The 23,298-nt window shown below is 39.2% G+C and overlaps 1 protein-coding gene across 1 annotated transcript in view; it reads right to left on the minus strand.

Moving 5' to 3' along the window:
• Positions 1–22,757, minus strand: part of ANKRD50 (ankyrin repeat domain 50) — a 42,370-nt gene extending 19,613 nt beyond the window's left edge. Inside the window, exon 1 of the mRNA XM_009334927.1 lies at positions 21,533–22,757. Within this exon, the coding sequence (XP_009333202.1) occupies positions 21,533–22,011 (479 nt within the window). The 5' untranslated portion in view covers positions 22,012–22,757. The remainder of the gene's footprint in view (positions 1–21,532) is intronic.
• Positions 22,758–23,298: the final 541 nt, after the last annotated feature.

The following is a 23,298-nucleotide window of genomic DNA, read 5'->3' on the forward strand; positions in this document are numbered from 1 at the left end:
TTAATTCCTGCCGTATGCAGCAGTTGGCTGTAGTAGGTCAAATCAAAAGGTTCACCCTGCCTCCAAACAGGGTTGAAAGCAGATGTCTAAGGAATAATGTAAGCACCAGGCAAGCACTAAACCACATTTTCCCAGAACTCTCAGGGACCACCGCAAACAGTGCTTCCAGGGACTTTCTGAACCGGAGAGTCAGTCTTTGCGTTTAACATCCCTTAACTGACCACGCTTTCACAGGTTTGTCCAAGTCTTCTGTGAAGCGATTTAAGCCTCTGGCACCCACAACATCCCCGCGGCAAGGCCTTCTGCAGCTTAATTACGCACTGCGTGGAGAAAAAAAAAAATCACTTCCTGCTGTAGTTTTAAATCCAAACCATCCTTGTTTCATTTGATAACCCTTTTGCTTCTGTGCTGGAATGGACAGTGAGCAATTATGCCATATTCACCTTCTCCATGCCATTTGTAATCTTCTGGCTTTATCACAGCCTCCCCGAGCCCCTTCTTTCCAGGCGGAAGAGTCCTAGCATATTGACGGTGCTTCATAAAAAGCTATTCCACAGACCCTTGTCTCCCTGTACTCTGCTTTTACCCACTTCACAATACTTGTATTTCTGAATCTTAACAGAACTTAAATTCCACTAGGAAAAATATACGCACGTATACGTATATATACATGCATATAAGAAATGAGGCACAATGACTTCTCCCAGCTTACAGCAATATTATTAAGAGTGTGGCATTGACAAGACATTGATAAGGCTTTATCTTAAAGTACCCTTAGAAATTGTTTGATAAACTTCTGCTCTTCCTAGACGTTTTCTATCTCTTGAGTTCCGAGTAGATGCCAAGTAACATAATAGCAAAACTTCAGAGACGGTAAGTGCTGTGCTAATTTGCCAGAAGTCACGTCATGTTTACCTCCATAATATGACTTAGTAATTCCACTCCCCTACAATTTCTTGCTTGCATAGGAAAATTACATGAATCAACACGGAATTAACAATGTCTTACGAGAACTTCCATAAATGGTGATTCATCTACAGACTGTTGTAACAGATTGCTTAATTTGCAGAGTGCCTCTCAAAAGATTAGAAGTTGATTTTCTTTACCTTCTGAGCGGATAACAGCTTTATCTTCAACTTCTATATTCAATACAGATATAAAAGTGGTTATCATTACAGAAAATTTCTGAAATGGAAATCGTGATTTAAAACAACAAAATTAATCAGTAAAAATACAAAATCTCTAGAGAAAACAGCACAATTAGGTATTTTAAATGATGGAATTCATTTTAATGGCAATGTAATGTAATGACTTATTTATGCAGAGCAAAGATGTTTTACATGCTCTCTAGCAAATAAGGAGTCCTCGGAACAATGAACCATCCCACAGAATTCTTCAGGATTGCTACCGAATTGACTGAACCCACGCAAACATGATTTTCCACATATGGAAGGAATATATATACAGGCTATGCTGAAGTTCTGCTTATGATTATCCTTGAGATTTTTAGATTGGATCCACAAAAATACCAAGACACAACAGAACAAAGTAGAAAGATAGCAGCGTTGTCCACAAAGGCTGAAAAGGCAGTCACAGTGGAATGCACATACTTGCTAAAAAAAAAAAAAAAAGAAAAAGACAAACACACATGCCAAATAACAACTAATGAGTGGTTCTAGGAGCAAAAGAAGTTATAAATCCTACTTTCTTATGAATGTGTTCCTCCTATTTGATTGTCTCTGGTGTACAGGAAATTCAGTTCTGTCCCCACTTAAATTGTTTGATGCCTGTTACAGTGTGAACACAGCTTATCCCTAAAAGGGCTCCCTTTTCACTATCTAGCTGCTAGCATTCACTACTGACAAACACACAGGACAAGTGTATAAAACTCATCTCCTAAGCAAGCCAGAAGCAGCCAGGAGAAAAAAAAAAGACACACACCCTCCCCATTTTTCAGACTCCAAGTGCTGCTACTTTTAGCAAAACATTAAATACTTCAAATTTCATGATAGAAATGACTCATTTGAAAATCTGCTTAACTACTACTACGGCTCTTACATTTCTTTTTCTACATCAGTAGGACAATTCTTTAACAAACTGCCTTTCGAGTCCCCTTCTTGCCAACAGGTTATAGTTTAGCACTTGTATTTCAGTTACAGCCGCTGATGCCAAGAAGAACCATCCCAGAGGTCTGCGTCGGGAATTGACAAACTCTGCTCTTTTCGAAGAAAGTTTGTAAAAAAGCAGACAATATCATTGTCCCACACATAGCCTTCCTTGCTTTCTCCTCCTGCTTTTTTGCAAATGCTTCTACACCAGATTCCTTGAGCAAATTCACCAGCTGTCTGTCATATTCCTAAACCCCGCATATTAAATTAGCCTCTTCCCCCCCCTTCCTTCCTTCCTTAGTTATTGAGGGCTTAACTTTTCCTCCTCATTTTAAACTGTTAGATGCCTCCAAACATTTTTATGCAGAGGACACAATCTCTGTAAGCTACAGCTAGGGAGCCAGCTTCAGGACTAATTCCGAAACCGGGCACGCACCCTGCGCTCTTGGCAAAGGTGGGACGTGAAACTGATTTTGCATCCGCAGACCAAAACCGTAACGTTTTCACCAGTGTTATGGAGCGAAGCCTACCGTCCTCTTCCAAGCTTCGCTGCTACCTTCGCCAAGCCTGCGGAGAGCCTCCGAAACGGTGTAAATGCAATCAGAGAGGTACGGCGCTCCGAACAGCCCAGGGGAGCAGGCCCCCACCGCAGCCCGGCAGACCCCCAACCCAGGGGCGCACACTCTTTTCTACACCAGGCCAACGCTATCGAACAGGTCAGGGATACACTTCTGCCCACACACAAATTGCTTTGGGCTGGCTAGCAAGAAAGGACCCGTATTAGCCCCAAGCACACAAGCAGCACATTTCAACTGCAGCTAATTTATGCTGCATATGTTGTCCCCTACTCCCGCTCTGCCTGCGTAAGTTGTTCTTATGTACCAAGAGAATGGCACTGTGCTGTGTGCTTGTTGTGGTCTGGACCATGTGCAACGTTATCACCCAGTGGCTGGATCCACTGTTTGGGCTGTATTTTTTTTTACTGTTGCATTTTGTCAGGTTGGAACGAACAATCTCCCATTGGCGGTGCTGCACGTTCAAACACACCACTACAGGACACGAGCACAAGAAAAGTAAGGCAAACATCCCAAGGGGATTTTTAAGAACGGTGCTAACTGCTCCGAGTGATGTTTACTGCTGGCAGGTAAGGCTGCCCTTATGCTCTACTTTAGCTTATCTGTCTCCCCCACTCTGTATTTGGGAGTTCTAAAATGTTAGGAAGTTGGCGTTCTCCTGCTTGAGTGCACCAGCACCTCCCTGCTGAGGCGTTCCCTGCAGAACATCCTCCTTCCTAAAGACTATTTGCATTTCAAAAAGGAAAGCAATATTCATTGTCAGTGAGACAGTCAATACGTGATATTTACGTATTAACAATTAAGTTAATATTAATGCCACTATTCTGAGTCACAAGAAATGGTAGTGCCAGTAGGCAATCACACAGAATAACAAAATAGCTGCAAACTCCGTGAGGATCGTAATTTCCTTGGAATTGAAGTAATTCCTTGAGGATTGTAAACGTATGCTGAAAAAGTGTATTCATAATACTGTGGATGAATAGGTTTGGCGATTACTAGCAACATGGTGGAGCGGATCAACTGATATCAGCAGTCAAGGTTACATCAAGTTTTACCTGAATTTATTATTCGATTGGCAAAAGTTTGCCAATAGAACCTCATAAAACATGCACCTTACATGAGAGCGAGAACACAGTGCTGTCCTCTGCATGAGATCTGAATGCCTCGTACAGTTTACAGGAAATTGCTCATTTGCACATTTGATCTAAAGAATTATTGAAGATTAAAGTAATGGAGGAATATGCCTATATATATTGGATGGATATCATATATATATACACACATATAAAAAGAGTTTCAGTACCTAGTGTTTAACAAAATAGACAATTCTTCAAACGCTAGTCTCAATCTTCGGAAAAGCAAAGAAGCATCTTCCTTCTTATGGGTGGTTTACAACATGATATATCACAGCAGTTTACCATGTAATTTTTAAGACACTCATTTCCATTTATGTTGTATCAGAAAATACAGAAAATTAAGTACATAGCGAAACTGTAAATAAGCCAACTGTATTTACATCATGTTGCCGTCATTTTTGTCAGCAACATAAGAAGTAGTGGGATTTTTGCCTAAAAAATCACACACAGAGACCTAGCAAAAATCCTAACCAGCAAGTGGAAGCCTGATGCTGCCTCTGCCAGCTCCGAATCAGGTGTAGCAGAAGCTCCATCCTCCCCAGCCCACTGCTGGGGGACACGCAGGGAAGGAGAAGGCTCTCTAGGGCATTTAAGGGCTGGAGGTGCTGCGCGACAGCAAAAGGGGAAGGAATTATGTTATACTGGCATTACAGAAGGGAGCCCAGGCCATTGCAAGATACCTAAGGGCACAAATCTATATGCAACAGGGTTTTTACTACTTCCACTGTTCATGGAATAAACATAAAAGCTTTAAAATGTCTAAGAATAGAAAACAAAATGCAAAACTCCACATTTTTTTTTTAATCATCTGTACTTAAAAAATTCTCCCAAGTGACAGCAAATACCCCACCTCGCTCTCCACTGCCTCATGAACTTATAGACACGTGTTCATTTGTATATTATAGTAATCCAGGGGTTGGCTAGCAGAATGTAATCCGTTAAGGATGTCCCCCCAACAGTTTCCAATTTGCATTTAAAAGAATGAAGCCAGTGAAGATAAAGCTGTTAAAGACTGTTAGAAGCTTCAGCAAAGACATGACGTATGCCAGTAGCTGAATTTTTCTCTTTCGTTTTCCAAACTGCGTATGGGGCATAGGTCACAATAAAAGAAGAAAAGGTAAATTTCACTTCTAATAAAATGGACAATTCCTGCTCAGCTCATGAAATATTACCCTCTTTCCGAGAAGAGTGTCAGCAGCTGTATTCACACAGAAAGAAAAACCAGAGCATCTTTACAAATTACTTGCAGTACTGTTTGTAGATTAGTGAGTTTTACTTTGTCCTATGACAGGCGTTTATGTCTTATGGATGACTGACAGTAAACAGTTTATTTACCTGCCTCGTAATGCATTCTGGCTAATGATTAAAAAGGAAATTCTAATGGTCAAGTACAATAGCTGCTTTCTGTATAGTATCACCCCAATTCTTGGCACTATATACATGCGTAATACAGGCCTTTGCTTCTTACTAATCACCCAGCTGCTCATGCTGGCAATAACATCCTGAAAAACATGCACACAGGACCCTTAACTAGCAGTGAAAATATTCGAGAAATACAAGGGCTGTGAAGCGTAGAACGCTCCAACACTTAAAAAGCTGCAAAATAAGACATATGGCTAAGTATGGCAAAAGTGAACTGACCCCGTTTGATGTGTGCACACCGGTGTACGTACCGACGGATTCGACCAGGTCATTGAGGTACTCGTTCCATAATTTTTCAACATGATAAAGTGTACTGCAACTGATATGACTTTCTGACAAAGTGCAATGCTGGAATCATACACACTCATGGACTACAGTATAACATAGATTATTGTTTCGAGTCATTTATTTACCGGCTGCACAGAAAGACAAACTGGCTCTAGCAGTTCTACCCAACTACAGTTAGTCTTATGAAGGAAGAGGCAGAAAGAAGAAAAGAAAAAAAAAACCCTGAGAATCACCTAATGGGAAAGCTCTAGGTTCAGTACATGGATGTGAATCTAGGGTCTGGTCTTTTCAGAAGCAGTGAATTAGAAACAGCAGGCAAGTCTTGTGCAATTCGCTACCTGATTTTGCAATGTCTTGTAGCAACCTGGGTTTTATTTGTAATTGTAAAGCAGACTTGCAGTCCCACAAGGAGAGCACAAAAGCTAACCGCAGGACATCAGGCCAGACAACAGTAAGAGTTTATCGTAGAACCAGCGCCATCGGTCACACATAAACAGCATGCAGGTCCCCTGTGTATTCATTAGACACCTCCTACTGTCTCATACAAATATATAGGTGATTTTTGTCTATAAAGCATTGCCAGCAGATCTACTGGTGGATTTACTCGCCATCTCAGAAAATAGAAACCTGAAGAGCAAATATTTTGGTGCAATAGTTGGATTGCCTAGAACAGTTTGCAAACAACTCAGCTATTATAAAGGACAGACAACTGTAGCTGAAAACCATTCACACCTGCTACCATGAGCAGGTTGACTCTCTATATTTTTACATGGAATATATTTGCCATATGTGCTAACATATACAATATGTTCTAAACTACTCAGAGTCTGACACACAGAAATCTGCGTCCCTACCAAAGGCAAAGAGGAGGAGAGTACAGGAAACAATGCAGATGTTTTCCTGAACATGTAATATAAAATAGTAATTTATTCTCCTCAAACTCTCCCAGTTGTTTTTAGTGATGGAGAGGTCATCTAGTCCACTCCCTCGCCTACAGCCAGATCAGCTCTACATCTGTCAGCCCTGAGAGATACTAGTCTAGGCATTCCTAAAGACTTCCAGTGATCAATACTCTGTCTCCCCAAGCAATCTATTCCAGTGCTTCAATATTCTCGTAATGGGGAAGTTTACCCCTTCCCCCAGTGTCTAACCTTAACCTGTTTTCCCGAAATTTAAACCTTGTACTTCTTGCCCTATTACTTGTGTCCCACGGATAACACAAGGGCCATTACAAGGAAGCCAGCAGTATCCAAGATTTATAACCATTTCCCCCTACTCAGTCAGCCAGACCATCAAGGAACACACTGAAAAGAGACAGATGCAGGACAGACCTCTGTGAAACCCAACATGATGTGCTGTGTCAGTAAGAAAATGGAACTACTGATAATTACTAAGTACAGTTACTCAACTCCTTTTGCACGTAGCCAAATACAGGTCTACTACCTTGCATGTAGCCTGTTTGCATGAGTCTCATGAAAGCATCAAAGCCTTCCTGGAGTCAAAATTGACATTCATGGGTATCCCTTATCCACAAGTACTATTACTCCGTCTCTTACAAAAAGAGGTTAGATTAGATTTGTGAAAACCAAACCATGCCATACTACGTTAGCTGTTTTTCAACTCTTTGTTATCTTCCAGCTCCTTGCAAATAGTTTGTCTGATTATTTGTTTGGGCATTTTTTATTTCGATTGACATGCTTCTAATTCCTCAACGCTTTTTGTCCCTTTTTAAAGCAAGGCACTAAATACACATCTTTTTCTTTCAAGTCTGAATTTTCAGCCATCCTGATAAAGATAACCTGTCCTTTGAAGATAATCAGTAACAGTCCACAGGCTGAACAGTTTGAAAATATCTCACCTACTCTATATTGGGGTTTTTTTCTGTCCCAGGCTATGTTCTTCTGTACTCTTACTTCTTTGTTGCTAGTTTTAATTATGTTAGCTGGCTGCAAAATGACTTTTAAGAAAGGGCAATATACACAAGCATTGAACATTTCAGCTTTCCCAGTGCTATCAGTTTTTCCTCCCCAGTGAATAGCAGACCAACACTTGGTGGATATTGTCTTCCTTCTGCTAGCGTATGTATGGAATAATTTCTTATTACCAAACAAAACGCACCTCGCAGGAAACATGAACAATGCACCTTGAACTTTCAGTTTTGCCCTCATTTTCACATTACTCTTTTACTTTCATATTCAGTAGTTGATCTACTTTCCTTCTGCAGTCTTCCTTCTAATGTTTAACACATGAATGATGAGGAGCTCAGTTTCACTAAATTGGACATTTAATATACTGCTTTGAGACCTCCGTGTTCTTTCCAGCTAATTCCTTTCTTTCATTATACTTGTCTTCATGAGATCTTACCCACAAATTATCTGAGGTCACTACATCGCCAAGTCCATTGCTTTTAGTTTGTCCTTCTTTATCCTCCTCTTTTAAACATCATGCATTTGAGATAGTGACTATGAAATTATCTCCAAAAGTTGCCTTTCGTTTTCTCAGCTAGTTCTTTCCAATCTGATTGAAGCAAATTTATGTCTTACCACTAGCTATTTTCTCCTCTTTGACATTAGAAATATGGTCACTGACAGACTCCTGCTTATATCATGCTTTCCCAGCTGATGTTCATCTCCTATTTGTTTTGTTATTCAAATTTTTCAACTATATAGACATTATCATGCAAATCCTATGCCTTGGATAATGCCATTTGATATCTTAAAGAAGCTTAGCTTACTTGATCTTGCTGGTTTGGTAGAGTAAAACATTCGTATTTTAGGAAAGACATGGATTAGAGGTGTGGGAATCTCTCTTAGTAACTGACAATTACTATACTTTGCCAAAGCAGGTAAACTGTTAGATACACTGGATGGTCTAATAGGGTAGTTGCTAGGTAGTTTTATTTACAGTCCGTAAAGATAACACTTTTACCAACAAACCTTTAAGCAGATATCACACGTGAAACTATCACCATGTGTAATGTATACCTTTTATTCACAGATTTTTCAGTGGCTTTAACTTCTTTAGTTTATTCTAGAACCACAAGCAAGCATACGATATACAAAGCAGCTCCTAAACAAGCTACTTTTTGTTTTTTAACATACCAGTTATACAAGTTATCCTGACAGATCTTTTAAAGCATTTAAATCAACCTTGGCTGTGTACTAATATTTCCAGTTCTGCTTGTTTACCCCATACCTTTTTTCCATTAGTATAAAGACACCTAAGGCATTTGATTAACTACCTCACTTATCTTCCTCTTTGTCCGTCCCATGACCCTATATGAATAGCCCTATTTCCTCTCCTTCTCCACCCCCAATTTTTGAGCCATTGCCTAAGTTGCTGTTATTTATATTTACCCCTGGGATCTGTCATCCACCAGGTGTTGTTTAAAAGCTCTCTTTTATTAGGGTCAAAAATAACTGCTTTTCTTCGTATTAAGCATCAATTAAATTCTCATTGTTTGTTTCCACAATTCAATCTCTTTCTTAAAAAAAAAAAAAAAAGAAAAAAGAAAAAGGTAGGGGGTGTCAAAGAACTATGACTTTACATCAAATGCATGAGATGCAAGCATCAAATCAGACTCACTGAAAACTATTACTAGTTGAAATGAGAGAATTACCTATACTGCACCTTATTTTCCATACCTGTAGAGTTAGGATACTAACTTACTTTGTAAATATTCAGAAGTCTGTGGCTGAAATGCAACATGTAGGAGTGGGGTACCACAATAAGAAAACTAACAAGTTTATATATGTAACAGAATGTATTAAAATTACAAAGTTAGTTTTAAATCATTTATGAAACCAAAGGTGCAGCAAAGTAAAATATATAGTCTTTTCAGCTTTCCTTGTTAACTGCCTGGTTCCTCAGCCATATAAAAATTAATACTTATTTGTTCAACAAAAACATATCTTCTTCTATGGGCAGTGTTATCTGAACACATCAGTATACAAGTGAATTTAAATTCTTGTAGCTTTACAGGCATTTGAAGTTGTTGGTATTCTATGTTTTGGAGATAGACAAAATCCATTTCTTTCTTCCATCTCGATTTATGCAGAGCATAAACACAACTGAAGAAACAGATATTGCTTTTCATGTATATGAGTGTATTTGTTGACATGAGAGAAATGCTAGCCACAAAAGAGAAACAAAAAAAACCCAGATAAGAAAGGTGGAAAACTGCACTGAATACATTCAATTGCGTGGCTTTTGTCAGGCTATATTCTAGTTTACTATCCAGCCAGCCCTACGTTCTATTATTCCATGACCGTGTAACAAAAGACAATAGCATAATGCACACAATACAAAAACAGTCACTGTTATTACTGCAGTTCAGTCTGACAATCCTCAAATTAATTAGATTTTTTCCTATGCATTTGATTCCAAAAGAACAACAAAATACATTACTGATTGGGAAGCACAAAGAAGAGGTGCTGCAGTGGCTCTTTCAGCAGTAAGCTGTTTCTTCAAAACAGGGGGGTCTTGAATTGCCTACCTGGAGGAACCAGGATAAACAACATTTTGAAATCCTGATCATTCCCTAATCAAGTTGCTCTATACCTGCCTTTCTCATTTCTTGCACATCATCATAAAGCACCCCACACTCCAACTGTTGAACTGACTGCAGGATTATACCGTCCAACCTCATTTTCAGAAAATCCTCTGCACAAATACCAGATGAAAAGCTGTTAAGATTTTACCTTACTAGTCAAACACTTAAGACAGCTTTCCTCCTATGTTTGCGTTACCACATATCTTTTTCCATCTTATTTTCTCAAGTAAAAGGGACTATCCTAACCTTTAATTGCACTTAGTTGAAGAGACAACAGATGGAGCAGCTTTTATGTGTCCCATTCAAAATTATTCTCCCATACTCCCCAAAGTAGAATCCACAGCACATGTTCCTCGTGCATCACTCTGGATCCGTATTAGTTACCTTGTGGTTTGTTTGGTTTTTTCCTTCCCCCAGCCCCAAGCAGATAAGAGTTTCTCTTAATTTGACTGTAAATCTCCTATTGATCCTTCCTGTATCTTCTCTGTAATTTACTTTAAAAAACATCGTTAGGTTAGCACCATGTGAACCTGATTCTATTATCTCACAGCAGCGATGCACTTAGCTTCGGAATGGATTCTATAGCTTCATATTTAGTAAGATCTATTTTTAGCCTTAACTACAATAGAACAAGTGACAGGAACTACATTCTCCTCTTCCAAAATTTCTTATCCCAGTCTCTTTGTAAGACACTGTGGATGGCAACTTTACCATAATTTAAAATAGAAGGAGGTACTACAGAAAAAAGTATACCTGAAATCGTAAAAATCAAACTTAATGTGAATGTGCAGTACCTGCTACAAATCTTCTGGGGAAAAAAAATTACCTTTTTTCTTCATTTTTTAAGAGAAAGTAAGTGGAACGAAGCTGAAGCAAAGGAAGTGGCAACACTCTCCAATACAAAATAAAGCAACTGAAACCAAATGATGCATACAATTGTCAATGGAACGCAGTAGAAGTTTGGAAAGTTTACTTAAGTGTTTCTAGACTAGTCAAAACTACTGTGTGTACCACATGCAGTACCACTGCCATCACTTACACCAGTGCAGCAACGTAACAGAAGAGTTCATAACATTCTTCTTTCTTAAACTCTTTGTGTTGTTGACTACTTAAGTTTCCATCTGGTAGAAAAGGCAGAGTTGATACTCCTTTGCTAATTCAGGGTAATTTACAATCATATGGGATACGATTGCTCTTATCGCAGATCAGCTGCACCTTACCTTCAACAGAGCTTTTTTCCAATGTCCTGTCGAACTCTACTTCATGAAAGTGTAGAAAAAGGATGGACAGCTTAGTGATTGTATCATGCTCACCATGACTGCAGGAGAGCTAATGTAGTTAAACCAAGGCTTGTTAATTAACTGCTTTAAGATGGAAATCATGTTGTAATCCCATTCTTAACAGTTTTTCCTCACGAGGTTCATTCATCTCCGCCCGTTACTGTAATCTCTATACTGCTGGTATTTTCCTTAACCAACCTAGAGCTTCTGAACAGCTTTCTGTTTCTTCCAGGAAGACTCCATGATCCTTCAAATAACCTTAAATGTGATGCTGTCATGCCCACTTCCTCTTTCATCTCCTAAGATATCACGGATCTTCAGCACGCAAGCTTGCATCTGTGCAGCCAGATGCTCATCTCCCCTTCTCTGCGCACGCACCAGTATTACCAACTCTTAGTAGTACGTGACAAAAAAAACCCCAAAACCAAACCCAAAACAAGGAAAAGACACTGTTGATGGGCCGTGGACCAAAAGTCCACTCACACATGATTCTTTATTCCCATTCTTCCTCCCACTCCCGTCAATTTAAACAGCAGCAGCCAAAAGTGAGCCAAGAAGTTTGACCTCCTTCTATCAACAACAAAGACTTTTTGGTCCTTGCTTTGTGTGAAGGTATCTGCAAACATGCAACATAGACAGGACTTTGATTGCAATTGTTTTGCCCCTTTCACTCCATCAGCTACATAAATCTCCCTATTTGCCTTCTTTTCTTGATCTCATTTTCAGTTCTTCTTTCATGCTATCCCATCACATTTTGATGTCATCAAGTGCACCAGGAACCTACCCACCTACATTTTTTGCAGCACCTCTGTTGCAATACCTTTGAACACCTATATACAACTCAACCCTTAATTCAGCATAATTATTTTCTTAAATTTTTTTATCACACTTGCCTTTTTTCCTAATTATTTTTTTGAGCAGTAATTCTTCAATCATAAAGTGTTTCTGCATTAACTATTCAAAACATTCCTGGTCCTGGACAAAGATAGACGATTTCTCACCGTTCCCAGTATATCGTACACATCATCACATGGAAGGAACTGAAACCTCTTCAATGCATTGCTTCACTAACACTTTCAGGAGGTGATATTTCAATACTATCTTTTCCCAGTATATTAGACACGCTAAGTCCTTTCTACTTCACAATCCGCCAAATCCTTTTCATTTTTTCATTAAAAAGGAAGAAAAGAAAAGAAACTTAAATCCTTGCACAAGCTATGAACATGTGCATAGAAAACTGGAGGGAAGGGAAATAATTAACAAGTGAGAATTGCTATGAAGGTCCATCTAACTAAACAGCTTACAGGAAAACCTGTAAGGTTTAAAACTGAGCCACACAGATTAAAGGCAAAATGTTAATGCCTATAGAAGTAGAAGACAAAAAGGTCTATGTAAGTTGTCATTATTAAAATGCCTTAGGGAAACTTTCTTATGGTAATTTAAACTGAAAAGGTTAAAACCTTAAACGGTATTATGTTCAGTCTGTATGCAGTGCTTCCATACAATGAAAGAAGAACATACAACTTGCTCTTGCAGAAACACTAACTGTTGCTATGTGACCCGTCAACTCCACAGATTAAAGGGAAAAGCCTGAAGAGAAACATGCCACAAAGTACTTAAGCTTCAGGCAACGCTAAACTTTCTAATAGTCTAGAGAGCACCAGAACACAGCGTCTTCTATGAAACCTAGCATCAGTTTAAAGCATCAGTTACACGTTACAGGTACGTACTAGGAATGAGAAGCTCCATCAGAGTCAAGATGCTCTCACAAGGGCGAGTTTATGAAATACCAATTTACCTTCTGCAATTTCACTTTCACTGAGCTGGAAATACAAGCTGAGTTGGCAAATTCTTTTTAACCTCTTGTGCATGCTCTTACAAATAGTTTCTCATGTCACCCATGAATTGGTATGATTTTCAGCTGGTGTCCTGCCTCTATCATTTTTGAGTATAAAATAAATCATGTTACTGAATAATTAAAATGGAGACAAATGTTGTATTTACTAGAAGTCTCTATAATATACATGACAAATATGTAAATACTTATAAATTAACAGACTCATACCACACAAAAGTGAAAGTCAGCACAGAAACTGTATTCGTAATTACTTGAACTGTTGTAACTTGTAAGCTACATTGAAGACAAGTAGCATTTTACCAGACATTTAGCATTCATACACGGTAGTAGTTCACATCTTCACAGTACACCACCTTACTGGAACAGCATTAAGGTTCAGCGCAATACATTTTTTTTTTGTACTGTTCCTTAATTCTTTCATTCAGACTGTCTTGTTCACCATTTTTCTTCATTAGATCTCCAAAGATCTTTTGATCTTGCAGATACCAGCTTACATGTAGCTGCTTCCTATAAAGAGTTGTAAAAGGCTTTGTGCTGTGAAGTCTGTCGGCTATTTTTAATATTTTATGTCTGTCCTGGTTTCGGCAGGGACAGAGTTATTTACAGGTTAAACCACGACAATGTCTCTCGCTACATAATCACTAAGCGTAAGCCTCCACAGTATGAAGATCAATCTACTAGGGAGCTAAAGACTGTAAAACTGTCCAGTCTTTCTGATGAAATCCATATGAGTAAACTTTTTTAAATTAAAAAGTACCTCAGCCACTTGATGTTGAACGTATGTATTTTTGACACAAGCTTTCTTCACCAGAAATGAGATACTAAAATCAAATTGTAATTTTTCCATTATGATTGAGTACATAGTACTGCCAGCGATAGAGGCATGTGCTCCTTGTGTTTTGGCATGACTATGTTTGACAGTCTTAAGTTTTTCAAAAAGCAGAGAGACTTAAATCCTTTCAAGAATCTAGTCTTAAATCACACAGAATTGAGAGCTTGTCATGCCGACACCCAGCTTCCATGGAATCTCAAACTGAGACTAGAAACGGGCAGAAGACTACATGGGAAAGACCACCGAGAACCTCCCTTGCTAGAGCACTGCTCGCACTTCTCCTTTGGCTCGCTGTAGGTGCTGAGATCTTGAACAACCCATCGATGCACCACAGGAAGTCTACAAAAAGGTACCCAACACAAACCAACTTGCTTTTAACTGAAAATGGTTATGGCTCCTACTAAAAGCAGAATTCAATCTCATACCGGATCAAGCTCCTCTGGGCTAGGATCCAACTAGCTTCAGCATTCTAGTCAAGCCTAAGTGAAAGATGTCAGAATGGACAAAATTCTGGGAAAGTATAGAAGTAGAATCTTGCATATTTACACACCTAAAATGTTGCTAAGAAAAATTCCCTTTAGATACAGAAAACTTTATTTAGCTAAGGGATTTTTTAATGTCACATTCTTAGGTGTGACCTCTGAGGAAAGACTAACAAGTTGGAATTATTTAATTTAAAGATGAGATGAAAGAGAATAAAGCAGTATTCAAATACGTAAAAGGCTGTCCCAAAAAGGAAAGAAAGAATCTGTTCTCCATGTCCCTGGAGAACTCCGTAAGCAATAACAAGCTTAGATTATAGCAAGAAAAAAGCCTCAGGTTAGACATATGGAAATTTTTTTTCTGGTAAGAATCGTGAAGCGTAAGAGCAGATGAAGCAAGCATCTCTCAGAAACAGACTTGGTTTCTTCTGCCTGGGGAAAGAGATGGTGGACTTGATTTTCCGAGGTCCCCTTCCAACCTTCTCTCTTGAGGTCGCAATCAGTCACTTGCACATTTGAACTTTACATGTGGTAAATGAATAAACACACTGGAAGTTTAACGACTTTCTTCTTTAAAGGGTCTTGTAAATTAATTCATTATGCATTCAGATCTTTCTTCACATGAAACAGGATACAGTTAGTCCTTGGCTTTGTTTCTACCATTTATAGCTCTACGAAATTAGAGAGTCTGACAAGATCTATGTTCACACCCTCCTTGTAACCGTTGCAAAGCTACAGCTACCAAGATTGTACTGGAGCTGCAGAAGCAGAGGGAAGGGCTGTGTAGCAGCCCTTTCCAGAAGAAAGGAGATTAAAGAAAAAGACGTAGATCACTTCCAGACAGTCTTTGAGACTTGGGTGAGAAGAGTCAAGGCATTTCTTTTCTATAAAAAGATTACTACTGAATTACTAATGTCTTATAGCATAAATTGATAGAAATCCCAGCAGTTTTTGAGTTTCCAGTAACCCAAGCTCAGGCATCTACAACTGCCTCCAATGTGCTGCCTCTCAGCGTATCTTTTATTTCAATCCCTCCTAAGCTCATGGAAAAAACAGACTTTCACTAAATGCATTTCATTTAAAAAAAAAAAAAAAAGGCCAAGAGAAAAGTAGCCTGAATATCACATGCTACCACCTCACCCCCTCCAGAGCAAAATTAACTTATTTTCACAGCAGTCACAGAACTTCGGGTGCTGCAAACAGCAGGAGAAGCATGTACTGTGGTTAATTCACTAGCAAGGAAAACTCAAAGTTTGTAGGGTAAAGTATCAAAGACTAGCCCCATGAAAGCCAGGATACTCTAATCTCTGGCCTCAGCCATTAAAGTGGATTTGAAACTTTCTGTTAGCTAAAGACAATGCAAAAGTAAACAGTTAAGAGGAAAGAAAAAAAAAAAAAGGAAAGGAAAGAACTAAAGAGGAGCTGGCCTTCAACTTTGCAGATTTACTCCAAAAACCACTTAAGTTTCTGTAATTAAGAATAAGCTACTCCAAAACAGTGAAAAGCTCACTAATTAATTGTTCAATAAAGCCTACAGAGTCCATGATAATTTTAATTATATTACTGGCTTCAAAGATCGTACAAGGAGTTCTAAAAAAAACAGCTTCTTCACACTTTATCTGTTATCGCATACAACTCAATTTCTAAACCTGTTCCTTCTTCTATGCTAAATAAATGGCAAGAAAAATGGCATTTCAGTACTGCAGATTTAAAGTCCCCGGACAACAGTCACAGAACATTTGCTGAACAACCCTGTGTTTTTCTACATTGTCAGACAAACAGTCCAGAACTTGAAATAAAACTTGTTTCCCCTTATCATTTAGATAAGGGTAAAAGCTCTCTCAATCACCTGCAATTTGCAGCTTTCTGACCATACACCACTCTTGAGGGAAACAGGGAAGGAAAAAGAAAAAAATAAATTAGTAGCATGGGAAGGCAACACAGGGGAAGGGGGGGGGGGGGGAGAAAATGCTTGTTAGCATTGATTGACAATCCTAGTTTTTTTACTCTGAATTCTTCTGTTTATGAGATTTCCATCACACTGCCAAGCATGAAACACCAGAGGCTCGATCCTTTGGAGTTCTCCTCCAAACAGGTAAAAGTAACTTTACATAGATAACAGCTATTGGCACAAGATTTGTTGTACTTTAATGCTGTCCAAACAAATGACTCATACAAGAGGGCTTTCAATTTTAATCAACATAAACCCCTGCTTCGCACTTGCAGTCAGCGTAAGACCTTACGTGACCTCTCACACTTTTTACAATCGAGTCTACAGATATTTGCATATTCTAGAGAACGATAAAACTGCTTTACTTTTTATATCACTTAACATTATTGGTCACGTTCCATCACAATGCAAATCTGTTGTGCATGCAAACACAGAGGAACTAACACCACTGATACTTAGTACAGCTTCCCAGAGCACTAGGGTGTGAACTGCAACATCCAACAACTCTTTATTGCCGTTTTTTTAAAGTTTTGGTGTGGATGCCTCTTGCCACCTGTCCAGCTTAGTTAACTCTGGGGTTTCCCTTTTCAAATACGAGCAGCAGAGATCAGGAGTTAGAAATAGAAGCAAAGCTGTGGTTGTCTGGGAACCTGCAAAAGGAACCAGGACACTGAATTTAGCACCAGCGTGCATAGAAAAAGAAATAAATCTGGAGTCCTTTCTGAAAAAAGGGTACTTAAGTTCTGGGGCATAGCTTCCACTATATTCATTTTTGGTAAAGAAGATGTAACATCAGCTTGAGAAAACTTCTATGATGTTCTTATACAATCACAAATTTGTTCAGCAGTTTTGGGTTTGTTTGGTTTTTTTTTTCCTTCTAAATTGTTCTTTTCTTGGGTCCCTACTGATCAGGGACAGCTATTTGCATGGGAATGCAATTCCAGCAATGCAAGTAAGTGGAAATCTGAATTCATAGCTTCATTTTTACCCCAATAAAAATCTCTTTGATCAGATCATCTTACGTTAAAGTAATTGTATTAGAAATACTTAACTTTTAGGACACTTCACAAGTAAAAAACACTTGAACATCATTGACCCAAATTCAATATGTGAGAAATCAGTATGTGAAAAGTCTCACAAGATTTGAAGTTTCTTGAAAAGACATGCAGGAGACAGCAAGAAACTTCATCTGCGAATGATAGCAAAGCAGCTCCATCTGCACCAACTGGCTGGCAGATGCGGAAATTCACCATTTTTGGGGGATTTATTAATTTCAGCAATTTATCAATTTCAGCAATTCACCCAAGCAAAATTCAAATTTTGCTTTAAGTTTGTACTAGACCAACGCACACTAAAATGGAGTTTACTGCAAGCTTAAAACCGTTATGTTATTTAACAGACATGTTCTATCTCTAAATTCTCTGAAACTGACTGGGGAGCTCTGGTCGTGGTTGTCTTTCAAACTTGGAGCAATGGCTGCAAAAGAAATCAACTCTGCAGGGTAAACTAGGTCAACACTTCTAGTAACGTTCGCTTTCTGGGCTGTGAAGTTACCAAGCTCTGCCTTCCACCACTAATCCTAACTGTAGCACAACACGTGGGAATTATGTGCCTTCCCCTACTGTCTGAAGGTGTTTAATGTCATCTCCTTTGTCTGAAAAACGTAAACCAGGATCATAAGGGCGAATGTCTTTTTTCAGGCTAGTTTGCACACATTTCAGTATTACCCATGGTTTGTATCAGAGTTCCTCTATGTCCTCATGGCCTTGGATAACTGATAGCTGCCTGTATTCCTACCAATCGCTGGAGGTATAAACTTGCTGCAGCAAACCCAAAACCAACCCCCATTCACGACCCTAGAGATAGTATTGCAAAATCTGGGTTATTCTGATTTTGACTTTTCTATTTAAACAGGGAAGAATAGCCTAACAGACCTTTTCAATGACATTCTTTCAGCTTAACACATCGTTTCTTCTTACTTTCAGAGTCCGTAACACTCTTTGCCATTTCCTTTTTACTTTCTGCTTCACTTTCACCTAAAATTTGGATGTGAGGTTTCAGCCTTCTCCCTTACGTTTAAGACTGCTTTCTGCTCCAGTACTGCACGTGTGAGAAAAGTGCCTCAGAAGCAGTGCTGTAAGTAGCAGTTCTCTCTCTCAGCTGTCAGTGCAGCAACAAATGCTCGTTAAATACATTTGTATAGATCAGCCCTTCCAGCTCTTCAAATCTGCAAGATCTGCCCCTGAAAGAATTTTTAGGGCACGTTAAGATTATAAATACATGAGAAATTAAGAGAAGACATTCAAACAGGAGGAGAAAAGTCTTAACTCTCCGGGTCATCACTTGCACATGTATCACTATGACCATCAGGGTTGCTGAAAACCTATTTAAAAAAACATCCGTCGGAAAAAGATTCATTATTTTAAGTAATGAACTTTATCTTGTTTATAAACTGGCGTGTTACGAGGCATTAGGAAGTTTTTCTTTCTTACTATTTCTAGGACAATTAGCACAAAAATAGAATGGTGCAATCTCGTGTAGCACTTATGAAGAGAAGTCTTTCCATTTTAGGCCATGAATACATAGCTGGGTCTGGAGCAGCTGTGCAAAGCAGAGCAAAAATTTGACAGTGTCTTTAAAGAAAGATCTTTCCCCTCTTCTACTGAATAAAGAAAATGAAAATAAGGTAAAAATCAATGGGGCACTGAGACGAGAGCCTTATGCTGTTTCACAATGCGACAGGCAATCAACCGACTTAAGTCTTCCTAGAACTCTTTTCACATTACAACTTTCGCTTAACAGAAAGCATGTATCAACACACCAGACCGGAATACTGAAGTGCTCAGTGGTAAGTCTTAGAAACCATGAAAAATACTAACACATTTTTGTTAAACATTTCTTGCATGCTTTATACATTAACAGAAGTTCAATGAACAAATGAGCGAGGTATTTGATGATGGGAAGGGGGTTGCCAAGTTCCTCTTGTTTGTGGACAGTGATTGTATCATACAGGCAGCAGAACAAGCCCGCAGTGCTGCTGTCAACAGCCATCTCCTGGTCCCCTGCCACAGTGCTGAAAACTTATATTCCCAGTACAGCACCTTCTCTCTAACACCTCATCTCCCTTAGATCTGAAATGTGAGAATGAAGACTATCTACCACAGCTGCTTTTGAGAGCAGGGGACCAGGGTAGGTGGGCAGCAAGGGAATACATGAAGGGCCAAAAAAAATAAAATCTCCTTGACTGAAGCCGTTGTACTACAACGTAAGTATTTTTAGCGTTGTTAATAATAAGAGTTCACAATCACTGCTGCAAAATTTGAGAGGGGAAAGACTAGTACCAGATATACTGGTATCATTAAACCCTGTGTTCATAAAAAGCACTCTTATCTAAAAAGCCGAGTCTGACTCACAAGTATCTTTTATATTTCTATATTGCGTTTTTGTCTAAAGACATTTACCTAACTCCTGTTCTTTGGAGTACGGCAATCACATCTAAAATAGAGGAAGGATTCCAGCTCTTAGAGAGAACTTGCCTGTACTAAATTACTAAGATTGCCTTGTAGTAGACTTTTAAACATAAACGGGCTCTTACTCACCAGATTAATCCAGTTCCATGATTTTAAAAGACTGCTTAAAGCTAGATGGCCAGTCTGCTATGCCATTTATAGGCATGTAATTTCACCCAGTTTTTAGTCATTAGAAATTGAGAGGGCTTAATACTTCCGAAATTAGGACCTTAATAGCTGCTAGAAGTTACATCTTCACTTAGCAACAAACAAAAAGAATCCAGAATTAGTCTTGGTTTAGACTATTTAAGACACTACACTGAGAACAATGTAGACATGCATCCTGTTTATTCAGCAGGCAAGGACATAACAGCCATGAGAACTGGAAGGCTCTTTTACACCACCATGACAATATAAGCAAGCACTACAGTTCAACCTCAGTACTTGTTTACCCAGCCTTAGTAGCCAGGGGGCGGGAAGAGATAGGAATTTTTTTTTTTATACTGCAAACATCATCCAATAAACCCTTAAGTACCACATCACTACGCAATACTAAAGAACTTCAGTTTAACTAATATTCCAGGAAAGTTTTACACTGGCAATACAATCAATTGATGCTCTGTTGCTAGAGACAAGCCTTATCCTTTCTGAATTTTCCTTCCTTGTGACCCAAAGGAATAAAGACCAACAGACACGTGCTTGTGAAGGCTGTGCTCAAGATAGCACATTGTTTTAAGTGATCTATGGATATACACTCACACATACACATTAGTATCCTTACAGAAACAAAATTCTCAGTGACATACTGAAGAGACTTCAGTTTGTTAGGGAACACTAGGTAAAAAAATAAATATTTTCATTCAGCTTAGATAGCTGACAAACCTTCTAAGGGGCAGGGCAAGCTCTCATGATAAATTTCTGATCCACTCAACACTTTGGCGTACTTATAAATAAGTAGCAATAAAGATTTCACATAATCTGTGCATATTGTGAGAAGTAACATACGGAGTTAATTGACATTTTCCTACCACATATTTTTAGACAAACATAAAACCGATGTGCTGGATCAGACCCAGAGATCCATCAGTCCAGTTTCCTCTTAGACAGAGCGTGATATTGGAAGCTTTTGCAAGGGTCCTATAAGGTCTGTTTCAGGTCTACAAAGGACAACTGCCCTACCTTTATGGCACATGAAGGCCACTGACTAGATATCTTCCACTCTGAAGTCAATTAAAGTCTTTCCAAAACATCGGTTACAACTGAGAGTATCAATATACAAATGTAAATAAACTCACCATTAATAATAAATTTTTTTTAAAAAGTAAGCATTTATTTATGTCAGCTATAAGGACAAACTTAGATTTTTTTTTTTTCCATGGTAGGTCTGCAAGCTCTTAAGAGAGGTAACAAGCCATGAAACTAACATGTTTTAAACTGTCTGCATCATAGACTCTTTGGAAGGAAGACCTAAACAGAAGCCAGCATTTTTTTTTTATTTGGGTTTTATTTTCGATAGGGGTTTTTTTAATTTGTTTTTACCTTTTAAATGCTTCAGCAGGGTTCCTCTCACATTCCCCGGGTTGCAAGAGACTTTGAATAGCAGGATCTCTTAGTTTGTCCTCATATCCCTGGATCAGTCCGCTGCGGCAGATTTGTGTAACTAAACCTCTAATAAACCCGCCAACACACAGTGTGTCAGAGTCTTGGGCCCTGCAGAAATGGAAGGCTAGAGCCTGACGATGTAAGCCTCTTTGTAGGTTTGCAGGTGAGCTTGGCCACAGTAACTCAGTACAGAGGGCTGTCTTCCCACTACCGGGCCCTCCTACCAACAAAACACCCCAGGCAGCTCCTTTCCCAGTGACACCACCAGTATTATTCCCAGAATTCGCTACAAGAGATGGTTTGTTGGCAGCACTACCGCTGCAGTTAGCTTTCTCCTGGAGGCAGTGCTGAAGCTTGTGGAAAACCCACTCCCTACAGTAAAACGGCTTTCCCTGCAGCAAGCTGGTTTGAGCCATTTTATAAAGCTTCTTCTCTTGGATTTGTCATAAGCAGCAGTACACCTTCAACGTCTCAGAGTAGGGAGATACGCATTCATCTTGCGCAGAAAAAAAATCTTCTGCGCAGAACTTGACAGAGGTTAAGGTAATCAGGTAACCTTCCTCGTAAAGCTGAGCAGCCTCTTCTCAGGAAGGGTGTCACTCCGTTTGTATGCTTTATTACGATTAGCGTAACACAATCACAGCTCAGCTGACATCATGAAGCGGCGTCTGATACCAGTGCTCAGCAATACTTCTCATATGGCTCAAAAGTTCATACAGCTCCATGGCTGCATCTGTAGTTCATGCAGTTGTGTGTGTTCCCAGCGTACAGGGGAGACAATACATCTGGAAAAACTGAGGGAAAGCCAGCTAAGCCAGTGTATACTAAATGCCTTTCAATTACAGGCATTAATCTCTCTGGATATACATCCAGAAAAAGCTGTCCATAATAAAATGTTCCTTCTGGGAATTTTATAGGGAAAGTGATTTTTCTTCAGAGTACTATATACATACCACAAACGTGGATGTACCACTCACTAAGAAACGATCAGTTTGGACAGCGAGCTTTGCAGACTTCATACATCTGGGCGAGCGTCTGAGAAGTGCTTCAGATTATGGTTTCTTATGCAGTACAGAGGACAGAATAAAAAATGTTTACAGCTTCTTATTTCAATACATTCGTAAGCGTCTTCTTCAGGAACTTGGATTCTTACTGAACCTGTTCTCAGGTATCTTAATCGCAAGATGTCAGAAGAGACAACATCTTCCCCTAGAGCTCTGAAATAAAGAAGACAGCACTTTTAACCCTACATGCAAGTCATAATTCAGTCAGTTGCAAATGCAGACAACAAAGAGTAAAGTCAAGGGCTCTTAGTCTTTATTTTTGCTTATACCATTAAATCAAATTAATCTAAAAAGCTGTTTTAAACAATTTTGTTGTCACGAGGTACGATTAGCCACGCATTAAAAAAAATAACAAAAAACAATAAACAGATATGACAGTGGCCTCAAAACCACAGGAGCAGTGAGCCTTGCATCTTCTCCCGAGGAGCACGGAATATACTCCTTCATCTTAGAAACACTCTTCCCAACAAGGCTGCATCGCCCAATTCTCTCTTCACCCGATTTTTCTACTGCCGGGTACGGGTTTTTTTTTGAAGTTTAATTTACACGGGAGGGCTGCCGACGGCTCTTTGCACACTTCTTTGTTCACGACTCGCCGGCGGCAGGGCGCCCGGCAGGCTCCAGGGTCACGGTTTAACA

Source organism: Pygoscelis adeliae, unplaced genomic scaffold (assembly GCF_000699105.1).
Source record: "Pygoscelis adeliae isolate BGI_AS28 unplaced genomic scaffold, ASM69910v1 Scaffold31, whole genome shotgun sequence".
Lineage (NCBI taxonomy): Eukaryota > Metazoa > Chordata > Aves > Sphenisciformes > Spheniscidae > Pygoscelis > Pygoscelis adeliae.